This window comes from Nuphar pumila, chromosome 8 (genome assembly GCF_984573655.1).
Source record: "Nuphar pumila chromosome 8, dmNupPumi1.hap1.1, whole genome shotgun sequence".
NCBI classification, from domain to species: Eukaryota; Viridiplantae; Streptophyta; class Magnoliopsida; order Nymphaeales; family Nymphaeaceae; genus Nuphar; species Nuphar pumila.
Genome location: NC_143256.1, coordinates 116,367,680 through 116,386,825, shown reverse-complemented (window position 1 = coordinate 116,386,825; position 19,146 = coordinate 116,367,680). Strand labels below are relative to the sequence as shown.

The 19,146-nt window shown below is 38.0% G+C and overlaps 1 protein-coding gene across 2 annotated transcripts in view; it reads left to right on the top strand.

Annotated features, from left to right (window-relative positions):
• The window catches only part of LOC149830343 (sm-like protein LSM7), a 34,509-nt gene extending 22,268 nt beyond the window's left edge, over window positions 1-12,241 (top strand). For both annotated transcript variants that reach the window (XM_090015793.1, XM_090015794.1), the window contains one exon: window positions 11,816-12,241. In XM_090015793.1, coding sequence (XP_089871919.1) covers window positions 11,816-11,905 — 90 coding nt within the window. In that variant the 3' untranslated portion in view covers window positions 11,906-12,241. The remainder of the gene's footprint in view (window positions 1-11,815) is intronic.
• The last annotated feature ends 6,905 nt before the right edge of the window (window positions 12,242-19,146 follow it).

Genomic DNA, 19,146 nt, shown 5'->3' with positions numbered 1-19,146 from the left:
GAGGAAGAAAAAAGAAAAACAAAAAAAGAAGAGAGAATAAAAAAGAAAGCTTTTGGGGCGGGTGGAAGAAGAAAAGAAAAGAAAAGAGACAAAAAAAAATTAAAAAAACATGACAACTATGTCACTACGGTTTAAGCATGGACAAGCTAGGCAATCTAGGTAAGAAAAACAGGGCTTTCTGCCTAAACCCATAAGCCTAGGCAGTGGCCCTAGGCCTAGCCATCCTAGGCGCAACTTTTGACAACTAAGAGTTGGACCAACCTCTCTCTCCCTTGTAGCTATATAAATATGATATCTCTCCCATTGTTTTCTTTATGCTTTCTCAAGCATATTATTGTTCAATAATATTATATTTTTTATGTTATGGCCCTTTAGTGGCTTGTGTTTGTGAGACTTCTTGTGTGCTTGTATTTTGTCCATAAGTGGCACTTTGTATTTGTGTATTCTTATATGTTCTTGTAGCCCTTAGATTCACTCTTTTGTAGTCTTTCTTATTTCATTACGTGGTATTAGAGTCTTGGGCTCTTGGAGCTTGTGGATTCAAGATCATGCTCATCTTTAAGGTTTGAGTGCTCATGTGAAAGCCTCTTGGTGAAATCTTCATCAACTTCTCTCTTCCGTTCTTCTTTTCCTCTTTTTCTCCAATGGCCAATAAAGAGGTCATCGTTATCCCTATCAAGTTCGATGAGAGCAACTATAATATGTGGGCCATGGCGGTGAAGAAGATCTTAACAGGCAAGGAGTTGTAGCAATATGTTGATGGTTCTACCCCGGAACTTCAACGTATTCTAACAAAAACCACAATAGGAGATGGAGAACCTAAAGAAGAAACACTCAAAGGAAATGAGAGGGAAAAACTATTGGATTACAGGAAAGCCTATAAAAATGAGAGGTGGGTCATGACAAGGTCCTCTCCCTTTTTATTGGTAGCATGCATGAAGAACCATGCTCCAACATACTTGAGTTTGAGAAGGCAAACAGAGCATGAGAGTTTGCCAAACAAACTTATACCCAAAAAGATGCCACTCACAAATGAAATTTAAGAAATCAGATTCATAATTGTAAGTAAGGTGACAAAACCGTTAGCGAGTACTATAGTACTCTCAAAAGGCTTTGGGATCAAATGACCAAATTAGAGCCAATATGGGAGACTCCAAATGATGCTCTCCAAAGAAAGAAACAAATTTTTGAGGAGCAACTCTTTCAATTTATGAGAGACCTTAGACCCGAATTTGAACAAGTTCGGGTGAATATTATTCGTAAGAAAAAATCTCTTCCCTTACATGAGGTGTTAGCCGAAGTTTGTATGGAGGAGAAAAGGTTGAGATCCATGTCCGAATTCAAAGAATTTAAAGATAATGTTTTGGCTGTATTTAGACTCAGAACCAACACCAATACTTATAAGCTACTTCATTTTTTCAAGTCTTATTACGGGAAACCTCACAATGATGATGGAAGAAAGAAGATCATATGTCATAATTGTGGAGAACTAGGGCACATTAAGCCTTATTGCCCAAAATTCAAAAGAAGAGAAGAAAAGGTGGCATCAGTGGGAACTTCTCAAGATGACAAGAGTAAAAACGATGGAGATTCTAAATCCATTGGAACTATAACCTTGACTCAACTCGTGGAGACCCTGCAATCACTCCTCTTCCTCCATTTCGGGACTCGCGGCCTCTATGTTATCTCCTCTAGGTAAAATTTATTGGCTTTTAGATTTGGAGCTTCCTTCCATATTATTAGAATATGGAACAGATATGGATCCAGTAGAGGATCCATATTCGATATAGCACATGCATGTTTTATATTTTAATGTAATATGTATTACTAATACAGGGCAGTTTCGTCCATGTAAAATATTGTAACCCTATTAAGCTTAATGATGTATTAGTGCAGTCATTAAGAGAAAAGGGAGTGACTGCCGATTCCCCAAAAAGAGTCTGTTCTCTCTCCTCATTCTTTTATCGATTTCTTCACAAAATACGCCAGCCAAAAGGTAGTTTTTTCATGGTATCAGAGCAGCAGCATCTCTGGGCGTAAAAAGGATCTTCATCAGGGACGTGACAAGCCGAGTCCTCCTCTTCATCAGGTCACTTTCATTCATTCTGTCTTTTTGTTTTTCTCCTTGAAAAGCCGAGTTCTTCTCCTCTTCTCTTCTTGTCTCATGCGAAAAGCCGATCTATCATTTTTTTTCCTGCTTCACGCAAAAGCCGAGTTCTTCTTATTTCACGTGACTTCTCCTAGTCACGTGAATCTGGTCTGGCAACTGCTTGTCACGCCTTCTCCTTCCTCATTCATTTTGCCTGCACGAGCTTCACTATTTATCTCACAGATCTGAATATATTCAGATCTGCTGTGCTGTGCGTCGCCTCCTCCTTCTTTCTTCCTGTTTCACGCGATCTCTCCTGGTATAGCTTTCTCCTTCCTCATTCATTCACAGATCTAAAACATTCAGATCTGCTGTGCGTCCTACACAGATTTGAAATAATATCTATGATCAGTTGTTCACGTCTTCCTTTCATTTCTATCGAGTTCTTATTTTTTTTTAAATCTTGTCATGACATCGTGTGTTCTTTTAAATTTTTTTTTTCTTTGTGCCGATTTCTGTCATAAATCATTTCTCTGTGCCGATTTCTGTCATAAATCATAAAGTTGCATCATTTTATGATAGCAGTCCAGTTTCAGCCACTATTCTCTTTCTGTCATAAAGCCGATTTTCTGTCATAAGTCTACAAATGGATACTTCAGCCAATTCTGGTCTTTCTTCCAATTTCCTGGGGCAGCTCGTTTTGGAAAAGCTAAATGCAAACAACTATTTGCCTTGGAAAAGACAAATTACCCATTTTATTCGAAGTCAAGATCTTTCAGGTCACTTGGATGGCTCCACTCCAATGCCTCCGAAATTTATCACAACTGAAGCAAAAGAAGACGGAGGATTGTCAAACATCATTCGCAACCCTGCATTTGTTGCTTGGATGAAGCGCGATCAGGCCCTCATCGTGTACATCACTTTCATATTGTCGCAAGAAGTATTGGTTTCTATTCCTGATGATTGCACATCTAAAGTATTGTGGGTGACTCTAGCTCAGACCTACTCTCAGATATCAGAGGCTAAGGTGTTGTTTCTCAAGCGTGAATTTCAACTTTTAAAAAAGGGGGCAATGACCATTATTGAATTTTTAAACCAAGTCAAAAGCACCACAGATCAATTAGCCATTGTTGGATATCCATTGTCAGATAAAGAAAAGGTGCAGCAGACACTGAATGCCCTGGGATCAGAGTATCATGTTCTTATCACTTCTTTATTATGCTTGCCCACGTTGCCCAATTTTGAGGAATTACGTGCTAAACTCTTCCAGTACGAGATGTCTGTGAAAAGCATGCCTGATGCTTCAGCAGAGCAATCATCTACGCATGAGGTTCTTGTCACAGGGATGTTTGCTGATCGTGCACGAGGAGGGCGTGGCAGAGGCAGGGGAGCCCAAATCCAGGGTGGACGTGGGTTGCTACCTAAACCAAATTCCACTGCCAGCTTTTCAAAGAATGTTTCCACATGCTACCAGTGTAACAAACGAGGTCACATCAAAGCCAACTGCTGGTTCAACCCACAAAATCGTAATAGAACACAAAACAATAGAAATGTTGTTACATCAGGAACTGCAGGTACATTTCGGGTCAGTGATGATGCTAAGGATCTTCTCTTATCTGCTATGGCCAATCATCTACGCATGAGGTTCTTGTCATAGAGATGTTTGCTGATCGTGCACGAGGAGGGCGTGGCAGAGGCAGGGGAGCCCAAATCCAGGGTGAACGTGGGTTGCTACCTAAACCAAATTCCACTGCCAGCTTTTCAAAGAATGTTCCCACATGCTACCAGTGTAACAAACGAGGTCACATCAAAGCCAACTGCTGGTTCAACCCACAAAATCGTAATAGAACACAAAACAATAGAAATGTTGCTATATCAGTAACTGCAAGTACATTTCGGGTCAGTGATGATGCTAAGGATCTTCTCTTATCTGCTATGGCCAACTTGAATCTGAAACAGAATGATGATGAAATATGGTATGTAGACTCTGGGGCAGCAGCTCTTGTCACTGGCAATGCAAGTAAGTTCTCTACTTCGACTCCCTATTTTGGTAATCTAATATTGTGACTGGAGATGTGACTCACCACCCTATTTCAAATGTAGGCAACGTCCTCATCCCTTTGTCCGAGTCTTCATCCATTCCTTTATCTAATGTTGTTCATGCACCAAACATTAAGAAAAATATTCTCTGTTTCTAAGCTTGTTGACTCTACCAATTCATCCGTGAAATTTATTCCAACTTCTGTCTTTGTCAAGGATCTTCAAACGAAGGAGATGTTCGCTAAAGGAGAGCGACGTGGAAACATGTATATCTTCAATGAAGATCCAACCGCCAGTGTCCTGAAGCCCAAGTTCGATCATGTCTCTAAAAGCATTCTAAGTATATCAAAATGTAATAAGCCAGATCTTTGGCATTCCCGTCTTGGTCATTATAGTCAAGTATTTATTGAAAAATTAGTATCCAATGGTTTTCTTTCAGAGTCTGTTTTACCTTCGTTGAAAGACAAAGTGTGTCCCAGTTGTCATGTCTGCAAAAGTCATGTACTTCATTTTCATCAAATAAATAAAAGAGCTTCCATGCCTTTTGAGATAAAATGTTCCGATGTTTGGGCCCCAACCCCCAATCCTTCCTCTTCTGGAAGTAAATATTATGTATCCTTTATTGACGGTTTCTCTCGTTTCACCTAGATATTCTTTATGAATCACAAATCAAAGGTTTTCCTTATTTTCTGTCACTTTCATGCCTACGTTAAAACTCAATTCTCCCAATATATTCAAACTCTCTAATGTGATGGAGGGAGTATTCCTCGAAAGTTTTTTTAAATTTTCTCCAAGATAATGGGATACATCGTAGAGTTTCTTGCTGGTACACTCCACAACAAAATGGAATTGCTGAACGCAAACACAGACACATTGTGGAAAGTGCAATGAGTATGATGCATGTGCTGTATCGAATATAGATCCTCTATTGGATCCATATCCGTGCCATATTCTAATATGTATGCAAATTAACCAGAGCTTTGTATGGTTTAAAGCAAGCCTCCAGGTCATGGTTTGAAAGCTTTTCCTTAGAGATTCAGAACCATGGTTTCTTTCGCTCCCAACTAGATCATTCTCTATTCATATACAGGGATGGAACCACTATGGTTTTCTTACTTATATATGTTGATGATATCGTGATTACTGGTAATGCTCCAGACCATATTCAACGAATTAAAGTTTTACTAAGTATGCGGTTCAAGATGAAAGATCTTGGGGAACTGAGATGTTTTCTTGTTGTAGAGGTGGACAGACAGGATAAAAAAATGTTATTGACTCAACACAAATACACTCTTGACCTTCTGGCCAAAGCAGGAATGACAGATTGCAAACCTCTGCCCACACCCAGTGTTGTTAATCAAAAACTCAGTTTTTGTGATGGTGAGTTATATCCTGATGCAGGCAAGTATCACAGTTTAGTGGGCATGCTACAGTACCTCACTTTTACTAGACCAGACATTGTCTATTCTGTAAATCAAGTATCTTAGTTCATGCATGAACCGAAAACTAGTCATATGGATGCCATCAAACACATTCTTCGTTACTTAAAAGGCACGGTGGGTGATGGACTCACATCTGTACAATCTTCATGGGGAACACCAAAACATGACATATTGGCCTATACAGATCCAGACTGGGCAGTGGACCCAGATGAGAGGAGGTCTGTTTCAGGATACTGTGTTTTTATTGGAAGAAATCTTGTTTCATGGAGTAGTAGAAAATAGAAGGTTGTAATGAGATCTAGCACAGAGGCAGAGTATAGATCTATGGCAGCTACCACAGCAGAAGTGACTTGGATTAGGCATTTACTTACAGAGATGGGAGAGAATATCTCAAGTTCGACTCTTATGTGTGATAATAGAAGTGCTATACAAATTGCGTTCAATCCTGTTTATTACAGTCGGACTAAGCATATTGAGATTGACCAACATTTCATTAGACAAAAGATAGCAGACAAAGAAATTGAACCGATTTATGTGTCTTTAGAAGACCAATTCGCTGATATGTTCACAAAAGGTCTCACAAGTAACCGTTTCTGGTATTTGAAGAACAAGTTACACATGGTTCACTCCCATGCGCAACTTGAGGGAGGGTATTAGAATATGGAACGAATATGGATTCAGTAGAGGATCCATATCCGATACAGCACATGCATGTTTTATATTTTAATGTAATATGTATTACTAATACAGGGCAATTTCGTTCATGTAAAATATTGTAACCCTATTAAGCTTAATGATGTATTTGTGCAGTCATTAAGAGAAAAGAGAGTGGCTGCCGATTCCCAAAAAAGAGTATGTTTTCTCTCCTCACTCCTTTATCGATTTCTTCACAAAATACGCCACCTCAAAGGCAGTTTTTTCACATATGACACTAAAATATTCTTTACTTTTCGATTGCGACACTAATTCAACAAAAGCACATTTTTACCCAGAGTTACCGGAAGGGCCTTGCCTAGTCGGGAAGCGCCCTTCCCCGAAACGCAAAACGTCACACTTCCGAAACACGCTGGGAAGCGCCAAGTTTTTTTGGGAAGCATGCTTCCCATTTGTGGGAAGCACATTTCCCTTTTATGGGAAACACACTTCCCCCTCACTTCCCCGCTTTTTTATTTTTTTGTATTTTTATTTTTAATTTTTTTCTCTTTTTTCGCTTCTCCCTCACTTCCTAGGTTGCTTCCGGTTCGCTTCCTAGGTCGCTTCTGAGACGATTCCTGATTCGCATTTAAGTCATCCCACGCTTCCTGCTTCCTAAAATTTTGAAAGTCCCTTGCTTCCCGCTTCTGCTTCCCGTATCGCTTCCCGCTCCTGCTTCCTTGACTGGCAACCATGTTTTTACCATTGATTGTTCATCCCTTGATAAAAAGGGCATGGAGAATTTAAAAAAAAATCAAACATTTTTATTCTAAAACTTAAATTTGTTCTAACACTAAGCTTAAGCCTACTTTTCGTATCTCAAATTGTCAATCGTGGGTGTAGTGTCTCATTCTCATCAAACCAATCTTAGGTGCAAGATCTCCAATCAGTGAAGCAAATTGGGAAAGTCCATAGAGAAGACGATCTCTACACATGGGTTGACTAGTTCTTCAAAAGAAACTTTTTGTTGTAATGTACAAAATTTGGACATTGTTTTGTGGCATCAAATCCTAGGGCATCCTAGCATATCTGAATTGTCTTATTAGGGAATGAAAACCTACCCAATAAAAAACCTCCCAAACCTACCCAATAAGAAACATTTATTAGATTTTTGGTGTTTTCTTGAAATTCTAACCTTACAGATGTTATCTGCACTTGTTTTAGGAATCAGTTTTTGGGGCAATTGATTCCGATGCATGGATATGTTTTTATAAGGTTTCAAAAATCAACAACCTATAATTTCATAATTTTTCAAGGCTCCAAATACCATTTTTTCCATCCAAAATGCATGATCCAAGTGTCGATCTCAAGTAAATCAATCATGCAGAACACATTTGTAAGGTCAGAATTTCAAAAAAAAAACACACCGAAAATCTGATAAATGTTTCTTATTGGGTAGGTTTGGAAGGTTTTCTATTGGGTAGGTTTTCATTTTCCTTGTCTTATGTACTGCATTTGAAAAAGTTTTGCAATGAAGAATTTCATGGGTACTGATTGCATTCTTGGCAAAATGAAAGCTCTTCCATTTCCTAATCAGACTCTCTTCTCATCTAAACCTTTTGAATTAGTATACTTGGATGTATGGGGTCCCACTCTCATTTCTTCAAAAGATGGTTATACTTATGTGATATTTGTGGATGACTATTCTAGATTCACTTGGATTTATTTTCTTAGGCACAAACATTAAGTTTTTGAAATATTAAAAAAATTTCATAACCTTGTCAAAAATTAATTTAAAACCATATCATTTTTTTTGCTTCGATTCAAGGGGAGAATTTATGTTAAAAGATTTCAAAGAATATCTTGAATCAAATGAGATTTTATATCAAAGATCTTGTGCCTACACACCTCAACAAAATGGTTTGGCCTAAAGAAAACATAAACACATAATTGAAACCACTAGGACACTTCTAATCTCAAAATATGTTCTAAAAGAGTTTTAAGCCGAAGCTTCTCTAACCATCACACCTTATCAATAAAATCTTTTTTCCCAAACATCAAAACATTTCTCTTTTTAAAAAAATCTTTAAAATCTCTCTCGGACTTTTGGATGCAAATGCTTTGTCCTTACCAACAAAAATGACAAACTTTCTCCAAAATTCATACCTTGTGTATTTGTTGGGTACAAAGAAAACAAAAAAAAATTAGATGTTATGATTTTGAAAAGGACAAACTTTATGGTTTTAGAAATGTTTATTTTGTAGAAAAAGAATTCTTTTTTTTATCAAGGTGTTCTTAAGAAAAATGCTGAATATTCATTCTTGATTGAGATGTTTCTTAAGAGCAATGTTAATTGCATGATTAGTGATATTGGTAATGAAGAACCTCAACTCAATATCCAGGATGGTGAAAATCTTGACCAAACTGAGCCCATAGTAATTCAATATAGTAGATGTGAAAATAACAAACAACTTGGTGCCTTAGAAAATTATTCCAACTTAGAAAAACAATAATTAGGTGAACTTAGAAGATCTGACAAAGTCTCTAGACCTCCTGATTGATTCATTTCATTTGAACCATTTTCTTCCCAGTATAAAATCTGTCTAGCTAAAATCTTGTCATATTTTGAACCAGTTATCTACAACCAAGCTAAAAAATACCCTAAATGGATAGGAGCCATGAATGACGAATTAGAGACATAAAAGATTTACCTAAAAGAAAGAAAACCATATGCTATAGGTGGGTCTACAAAGTCAAGACCAAGAGTGCCGGGACTTTATAGAGATATAAAGTTAGATTAATAGCAAAATGTTATTTCCAAGAATACCGTATAGACTATGACAATACTTTTGCACTTATAGCTGGGATGACCTCAGTTAGGACACTCATAACTGCAACTACTGTCAAGGGTTGGGCTATATACCAAATGGATGCAAAGAATGCATTTTTAAATGGAGAATTAAAAGAAAAAGTTTATATAAATTTACCTTCTGGATATGAGATTCTTCTTGGAAAAGTACTTTATTTGAGAAAATCCTTATATGGTTTAAAACAAACACCTAAGGCCTAATATGATAGATTTAGTTATGTTATAATTGGATTTAAATTTTGTTATATTGATATTGCTATGTTTATTAAGAAATCTAATGCAAGAACAATCATTCTACTTCTTTATGTCGATGGTATGATCATCACAGGTGGAGATAAACCAGAGTTACCAGAAGCTTCTTAGATACGTGGGAAGCCTGCTTTTCGAAAACTTGATGGGAATCTCGATTCTCCCATACTTTGTCTATTTTTATTATACATTTTTTCACTCTATTTTTTATGGTTTTTATGTGTTTCCTCTCACGCTTCTCACTCACTTCCATGTGCTTTCTCTAAATTGTCAGTTATCATTTTTAGATTTTGTTAAAAATTTCATTCTTAAACTAAAAAATTATGAAATTTAATAATAGTCACTTTTATTTTAGTTTTTATTTGCGTTCCATTTCTATTCCCATTCAATTCTTATATTGCTTTTTTTATCCTCGCTTCGCTTCCTATACATTTTAAAATGCATCGCTTTTCGCTTTCACTTTCCGTATCGTTTCCCGCTTTCGCTCCCTAGTCTGACAACCTTGAGATAAGCAAAGAGTTAATCATATTAAAATTATTTTTAAGAAACATTTTGCGATGACTGACCTTGGATTTATTAGACTTTCCTAAGAATTGAGGTGGCTTAATCTCCTCGAGGATATTTGCTAACTCAAATCAAGTTTGCTAATGATATTATTGACATGTTCGGGATTACTGATGAGAAGAGGGTGGATATTCCAGAAGTTATCAAATGCAGAAAGGTGATGAATCATTGACTTACTTGACTATCACTTGGCTTGATATTGCTCATGCAGTTCATACTAAAAGCCAATTCCAAAACTCTCTCACCTAGGTTCACACGAGTGTTGTGATAAAGATCATTAGATATTTTTAAAATTCTGTTTATAAGTCTTTTATTATCTTTCTCTTCCTCTCTTAAGTTAATTGCTTACTCTGACTTGGATTGCGGACGAGATCCAAGTGATATACGCATAACTTCTGATTTTTGTCTCTTTAGGTGACTCTCAACAGAAAGTGTCGTTATCGGTGTGATGACTACTACAACATTAGAGATTGTATGACTAAGAAGACTGCTTGAGGACATGAGGGTTCATTTGTAGACACCCTCGAGCCTGTGCTGTGACAACTTGTGCCATTTAAATAGCTGACAACCATACATTTCATGAAGGAACTAAACTTATAAAAAAATAGCCATTATGTACATGAAGAATTTTTTGGAGACTATCACTTTGTACTACGTCACCATGAGAGTTCCCTTTTACCAAACTCACACATAGAAGTCGTCAAAGAATTCAATGCTGGTGGCATGTAGGTCCCATGATGGGATCTGTTCAAGCTACATTTATGACCTGTTGAACGTGTATATCATTCTAATACTAATATCTTGTACCCAGCATTGCTACCTTGTACCAAGAATTTTTGAAGACTATCACTTTGTACTACGTCACTTCAGTTTCACTTTCTACTCAACAAACTTTCGGTTTTCACACCGCAAGTTTTTGTGTTACTGTACATGTAGTACATCTTTTGGCCATCAAGGGTATTTTATTAATTTCACATTTGTAATAGGGTCTGGCCATTAGGGGCAGTTTTGTAAAACTGTTTTTTAATTTCTTTTAGTTTCTAGCTGTTGGAGCTATCCTATTGTGGTTTTTGAACCTAAATCTTAAATCATAGCAGCTTGGGGATTGACTGGTGCTTTGACTAGTAAACACCAAATCATGTAAAACAAACCCAACTCATTTGCCCTACATTCATATGGAGAGAGTAAGATTATTACTAAAAAGTCAATTGCCAAGGTATTACGTGAGAGTAAACAAACAAAACTAAAAACAGCCGTACCTACCCTCTCTCCACAAAGGGGATTGATGCATGAGGCATTAAAATATGGTCTTCTCTCTTCTTTTTCATCAAGAATAACCCAAGATTACTTTCTCTTGTTTGTCTTCAATAGAAGAAATCCCTACCACAAACCTACGGCAGGTCCTCTTTTCTCTCTTTGTGTTTGTCAATAATGAGCCTAAAGCAAGACATAAGGATTACCTTCATGTCTACCCAGGGTCTCTCTACTATTTCTCACTTCTTTTTTTCTCCTTTTATGGTAATTCCCGTGGAAACCCATAAGAGTTCCCTTTTGCCAAACTCACATGTAGAAGTCAAAGAATTCAATGCTGGTGGCATGTAGGTCCCATGATGGGATCCGTTCAAGCCACATTTATGACCTGTTGAACATGTATTTCATTCTAGTACCAAGCATTGCTATTTTGTCGGACAGATTGCTAAGGATAATGAAAATGTCTTAAATGAGTCACCTAAGTACCTCAAGGGTATCAGTTGAAATTTGGTGGCATAATGGTTGTACTTGTGGAATCTTAACCAAATCGATATTGCATACAAGTCATACACTTGCTAGATTTTTTACTGGAAAACGTAATTTTGAAGAAGTGTGTTATTATTACTATTATTAGTTTACTTCTTCTACTTGCCCTTAAATGTAGTTTCCACATTGCAGGTTTGTAGGGGGACTGCTGTCATGCTCGTGTCTCCAACAGACGGAACAGATGAAATAGCAAACCCCTTTATTCAGCCAGATGGAGCTTAAATGCCTCTTGTTTTTCTTCAGGGGTTGCTTATTGTTAACATGAGCATGCCAAACCTTAATTTCATGGTTCCTCATTGATGCAGTTTTGCAGGCCTAATGGTTATACAATGTGAAAACCTAATGGTGATGTATGTTCATTAAAGGTCAACTTGGTAGCGTCACCCCCACCATCTTATAGGTCTCATGCACGTTTGTACTTTCTTTGATGACAGAACAATTTGTAGGTGGTGTGCCCACCAATTTGACTTAGTAATGTTATCACACCACTTAAATCCCTTGATATATTCTCCAGCTTTTGGTGACCTAACAAGGATTACATAAAAGTTGATACCTGCACATACCTCCCTTTTTTGCCTTTTTTTATTCCTTTTTGAAGAGAACTTGGCACATACTTCTTAATAGTGAAATCAGACTTGTGCAGTTTACATCCCTGATAACAAGCTAGTTTCTGCATGAAATTGTTAAGATACTGTTATTTTTGGCTACATATTTTTCGTTGGGCAGTTTCTGTTTTGAGGTGACTTGACTGCATGTATAACCTGTGTGTGAACTTCCCTGGGGTGTTATAGGCTTTCAAGATTTTGGTAAACCAAAAAAGTAAGGCTCAAAACCATGTGAATGTTTGGACAGTTTTTAGCTCTGTAGTTATGGCCATATTGTATGTGACCCATGGTTGGTTATATACACCTCCATCAAGTGAGATGTGCGGTGGTGATGGAATATAACATCAATACAATATGATAACTGTCCAGTTTTGGGGGCTCATCCAAAGGGGTTATAATAGGCATAGAAAATTTTTATGGGTGCTGTTCCTTGTGTCAGAAGATGGAAATGTTCTGATAATTATTGATATTCTTTACATGTTAGATGAGGTAAAATGCTGATACAGCTTGGAGGGGTCTTTTTTGGTTCACTGATCGATCTCTAGGATAGAGATTTAACATTGGTGGGCCGGTCACTAATTTTCTCTTGTACTATCCTTGTTTGTTTTGATGGCCCCTCAGCACCTTCTTAATAAATTTACTTTCATTCTAAAAAAAAAAGCAAAAACAAGAACCAACTCCACCATTGATGGGCCGTGTCACTGTTTGAAATGTGGGTTGCCAATTGATTATTCCAAGTCTGATGGTCCACACTCAATGAATGTGATCTCTTTTCTCACAAAATGCATTACTACTTCAGGCTGTGGTACAAGGGAGAGGAACCTTATTGCGTCATTTCACTTTTGGATTTTCTAGAACAATGGACCGCCTCTCTTGCTGCCAAGGTCGAAATTGGGTCTACTCCGCGGTGGCGAGGCGGAACCTCAAGGGTTTTACCAACCGGAGATCTGCCAATGTGCCGTTGACTATAACGGTTTTTCCCTTGATCTAACCAGAAAAAAAAGCTGAGGTCCCTCTCTGCAGTTAAGTAGAAATGGTTTTTTGGATGTCGGCTGCTCCAATATTTTCACCCATGAGAGAATTTCCTCTCGATGCCAGAAAGGAGAACTGTGGCCTGTTCTGGGAGTTTGTCTGCATCTGGACCCAACTTGGATTTTCTTGTGAATTTGAGGATTGGCTAGGATGTCCTATTTGATCTACTAAGATGGGTTGAATATATTACTTTTTGCGTTGAGAAGATGAAGCAAGTAGGCTTGGAGTCAACTGTAATCGGATCTGATTTGCCTTTTCCATTCTGACCCAGATCAGAATAGGGCCTGACCTTGTTGGTTGGAGCCGGCCCAGATTTGGATGCATATTCATCGGGTTAGATGATATGAATTGGATATGATGATATGGCCAAGGTCCCTGTTGGAACCAGGTCATAGTTCTAACCAATTTGCATCCTTATACGAATAGAGTTGTATATGATGATATGGACACTTTCAAATCCAAACACAGATGTGTTCGGCATGATAAATCTGTTACCAATGAATTGTTTGATCTTGTATTTTCAATGAAAAAAATGTGATTTTTGAATGCTTGAACATTTATAAAGAAATAAGCCATTGATTTTAAAGCCTTAAAAAAATCTAGTTTATGCATCGTAATCGGGTGATTCAAGAGTTGGTCCTTATAAAACCAAGCATTTAAATCACATCTATGGGTAGGTTTAAGAGAAAAGAACAAATTTTTTTTATGAAAATCATGGTTCACACAGCAGTTCTCTCTCTCTCTCTCTCTATATATATATATATATAAAGAGAGAGAGAGAGAGAGTATATATATATATATATATATATATATATATATATATATATATATATATATATATATATATATATATATATATATATATATATATATAGAGAGAGAGAGAGAGAGAGAGAGAGAGAGAGAGAGAGAGAGAGAGAGAGAGAGAGAGAGAGAGAGATGCAAACATGGCTAATGAAACATGTTAAACAGAGTAACATCAAACAAGAAAACTGCTCAGACTCTCCGGCATGCCATCATGCATGAGTGTTTTAAAAAAATAGTCGGTCGTTTGTGAAAATCTATCCAACTTCCATCGAACCTTCCCCAAGGGGAGTTGGCACAGCGGGGTGGGGCCTTGGCCGCTAGACATGCAGTCAAAGTTCGATTCTCATGGCTGTTGCTCCTCTGCGCAAGCTAATGCCTAGCATAGGCTCCTGGGGGCTCTTAGCTTAAGAGTTTGCTGCCCACACAATAACCGTAGGTATAACAGGCTGAGCTAGCGGGATCAGGTCTTCGTTCTGGCTGCGGGTTTTTTGGGTTATAAATTCAAAAACTTTCATCGAACCTACTCTCTCTCTCTCTCTTTATTTATATATATATATAACATCAAGGCATTGGCTGGGTGGCAGCAACCAGGGGAGGGCACAAGCAAGTACTATTCATGATTGACATGGAATGGGTGTTGTTGCTATCAGAATTGCAACAAGACAAAAGCACACATCATAAGTGCATGCGTGAAATCGGGATCCCATGCTTCTCACTCAACAATTCCCGGTGTGTGGACACGGCCAGGTGGGCCTCTTCTTCTTTGTCCCGTGAAAACCATACGGTTTTACTTCTGTTGTCATCTGCTTCTTCTCCTTCACGCCGAGAGAGAGAGAGAGAGAGAGAGAGAGAGAGAGAGAGAGAGAGAGAGACTTGTTTTGTTTGTTAGGCTTATGATTGTCAGACGGATAAAAAAAAAGGTAAAAGCAAGAAGCTATCGGTTGCTTTTTTTAGCTTCAGCTGTTGGGTTGGTGGGACCGGATGACGCCGAATAGGATGACAACTCTTGGACTAATCTGCCTTGTAAGAAAAGCACTGATCTAGTGAAAGGCCAAGTCGGGTAGCATTGCTCTCTAGCCTGACCCAATTGGGCCTATGTTGGTCTAGTTGGATCCACGTTGGTGCCCAAATTGGGCCGTACCATCTGGTGCAAAATCCTTTCTTTTGCAGTTATTCAGATGGTTAGTTTCCTTACTATATCTAGGTTCACCCACAGATACCAAAACCAGGTCCAGGTCCGACTGGTAGTTACCCAACATGATGAGCAAGTGGGTCCGAGTCTGGGTCGCTCATCTTATGACCAAACATTGACTATTTCACAAGTTATTCATTTCCACAACTTTTGTTGAAAAGCAGAAGCATGGCTGCCAAATTGTTATGCTTCAAACATGAAGCCTGAATTATATTTGCTTAAAGACAAATATCATAAGAGTTACCGTACCAGGAACCCCCAATGAGTAAGGATGGCAGTGGATCGAGAAAGAATGGGGCTCCAGCCCGTCTCTCCTCTTTTGTTCCGGAATGGAGGACATGAAATGGGGATGGAGGCCGGGATGAAGGTTAAAATCAGTGAGGATGGAGGTGGAGATGGTGGACCAGGGGGAACACCACAACAAAGCCGTGGATTAGCGACGACCACATTCCGTCGCTATTCCGTCGCTAACAGGCTTAGCAACGGCTAGGAGACTGTATGCTTACGTCGCAAATTTTTTGACGCTAACTGGCGACAAAATAAATTCGTTGCCAGGTCCGTTGCTAATTGCGACGGAATAACGAGTGATATATTCCATCGCCAGTCCGCCGGTACTAAACGACGACCACGGCTTGGCAACAAATTTACGTTCGTCGCTAAGCCGTCGCTAGATTTATATGCATAGCGATGGATGGTTCTGTCGCTAATCCGTCGCAAACACGAAAAAAATTTAAAAAAATTTATTTGAAAATTAAATACCGAGAATGATACAATTTATATTTCCTGTACAATTTATATTTCCTGTAAATAAAAAACAAACCACACAAAAAATTCCATATAAAAGGAATCTACAACAATTAATCGTTTCACCTTAAAATTAACAAGTTCAATTAACTACAATTCAATAATTACATTTGAGAAACAAAAAAAATAGAACTTCAACACAGTTCTCTAATCATCGCCAAGATTTTGTGCGTCTTCTTCTTCATTGCCTTTATCTGTCCCTTCAGCTCCGCTACGTTGATTATCGCTAGCAGCCTACACAAGAAAAGAACAGTCAGTATTGATAAACAAAATATAATGAAATAAATTACACACTATATGTGATTCTATCATGTGCTCATATGTGTTCTAAGGCAATAAAAAAACTTTATATGTGATTCTATCATACTCATATGTGCTCTAAGGCAGACAAAAAACTATATATGTGATTCGATCATGCTCATATGTGTGCTAAGGCAGTCAAAAAATTGAATATGTGATTATAGCATGCTCACATGTGTTCTACAGCAGACAGAAAAACTCTATATGTGATTCTATCATGCTCATATGTGCTCTAAGGCAGGCAAAACAAAAAACTTTATATGTGAATATATCATGAATGATATATGTTCTAAGGCAGTAAAAAAATTCTATTTGTAATTTTGGCATGCTCATATGTGTTCTCAGGCAGTCAAAAAACTGAATATGTGATTATAACATGCTCATATGTGTTCTCAGGCAGTCAAAAAACTGAATATGTGATTATAGCATGCTCATATGTGTTCTAAGGCAGTCAAAAAACTTTATATATGATTCTATCATGCTCATATGTGCTCTAAGGCAGGCAAAAAACTTTATATGTGATTATAGCATGCTCATATGTGCTCTAAGGCAGGCAAAAAACTATATATGTGATTCTATCATGCTCATATGTGCTCTAAGGCAGTCAAACAAGCTTTATGTGTGATTCTATTATGCTCATATGTGCTCTAAGGCAGACAAAAAACTTTATATGTGATTATAGCATGCTCATATGTGCTCAAAGGCAGGCAAAAAACTCTATATGTGATTCTATCATGCTCATATGTACTCTAATGCAGGCAAAAAATTATATATGTGATTCGATTATGCTCATATGTGTTCTAAGGCAGACAGACAAAAAATTGAATATGTGATTATACCTGAGAGAGACCTGCAATCGAAGATCCCCTGTTCAACACAAGATTGTTGATCTCATCTCGGAGAAAGGAGGCGACAGTGTCATGGAAGTAGTAATTCATTGTGTCCTTAATGATCTGGCGTACATCATCACCGGAAAGAATATGCTGCTGCTTGAAGCTTATGTCGACGGAAGAAGTCAGTGAGCTGTAACTGGAAGAAGCAATAACTGGTGTAGTGTTTAGATTACTCCCAAACCCGAACACGCGACCCTTTTTGGGTTCACCTGCTGCAGTCATCCATGCTGTAGGATCAAATGATGGATGCTGAGTAGCGTCATTGCCATATCGCTCTACCTTCTGTTGCTCATATGCCTCCTACAAAATAATGTTTAAAGTATGCATTAATAATTAATGATAACATTATGATAACTTGCATACTGCAATGATTATTAATAGAATAAATACATACTGTTGTCGTTCTCGCCTTCTCTGATACGAAGACTCATGTGGTCTTCCGTTTATGTGTTTCAACAAGCACATCCTTATATGGTACAATGCCTCCTTTTTCTGCTTCCTGCGAAGTTAAATGACAAAAGATTTAGTTCACAAGTTTGCAACAATACTTATAAAATTAATATGATATATTAATGAGTTACCATTTTCTTCAAGTGGCTCACAAAAGTCTTAGATCCACCTGTGTGTAGATGTGCTTCAAGCATTTTCGCTCGATTTTGTGCAGCCTTCGCAGAGCGATTTCGAAATGCATCTCCCGCCCACTTATCGCACATTTTATCCCACAAATCTCTCCTGATAGTAATAGGGCCATGGCCCTTCCACTGTAGTGGAAGGTTGTATGGAGTTACAAATACTAGCCAGTATGAGTATGGAGTTGATCTACCCCCAAATGGATTAAATCCATCTGTACATAGATCGAGTCTAATATTTCACACTTCCATTGCGAAGTTCTGATGAGTACGATCAAAGTGCTTCCAAGCTTCAGCGTCAACAAGATGCGTGATCTTGTTTTCATCGTGTCAAACTTTATTTGCATGCCATCTCATGTGTTTAGCTGTCCTTGAAGACATATACAATCGCTGCAATCTATGAGTGATAGAAAAGTAGCGGAGCGACTTGTATGAAACTTCCTTTGATCTCGTGCTACCATTGCCTCTTGTCTTTGGCTTGAACCGAGAATGCCCACATGACGGGCATGATATGTTGTTTTTTTGCTCCTTGAAATACAACATGCAGTGATTTGGACAAGCATCAATCTTTTTGTAACCCATACCCAGAGCATTGACCATAACTTTCGCATGATAGAAATTTTGTGGCAATTTCTCATCTTTGGGTAACATACTCTTCACAATCATGCATAAACGGTCAAAACATGATTGACTCAAATTATACTCGGACTTCAAATTCATTAGTTGAAGAACTGCAGACAAGATAGTGTGACTCTCGCAACCGTTCCAAAGTGGCTCATCAGCATCTCTAAGTGAATCATAAAATCTACTAGCTGCATCGTTTGGTGATTCTTCATCTATGACAGTTCTTACATCACTAGAACTCATAGCAGAACCTAATTCTGTTCCTGCAGCATCAAATATCAAATCCGTATATGGATTATCGTGCACCACATTCACCCGTGCATCAAAATCGTTTCTAAATTCTTTTCCATGAAGCGTCCAGTTTTGATAATAACTCACAAAACCCTTCCTGTATAGGTGATGTCTAACGCTATGAGGTTCTGTAAATCGATTATTCTTACAAATCTTGCAGGGACACCTAATCTGACTTGTGGGATCCACTGTACTGACACTTGCCATTGCAAATTCTATAAAACTGTCAACACCATCCATATATTCATGCGATAACTCATTGTCCACTATCCTACGGTACATCCAT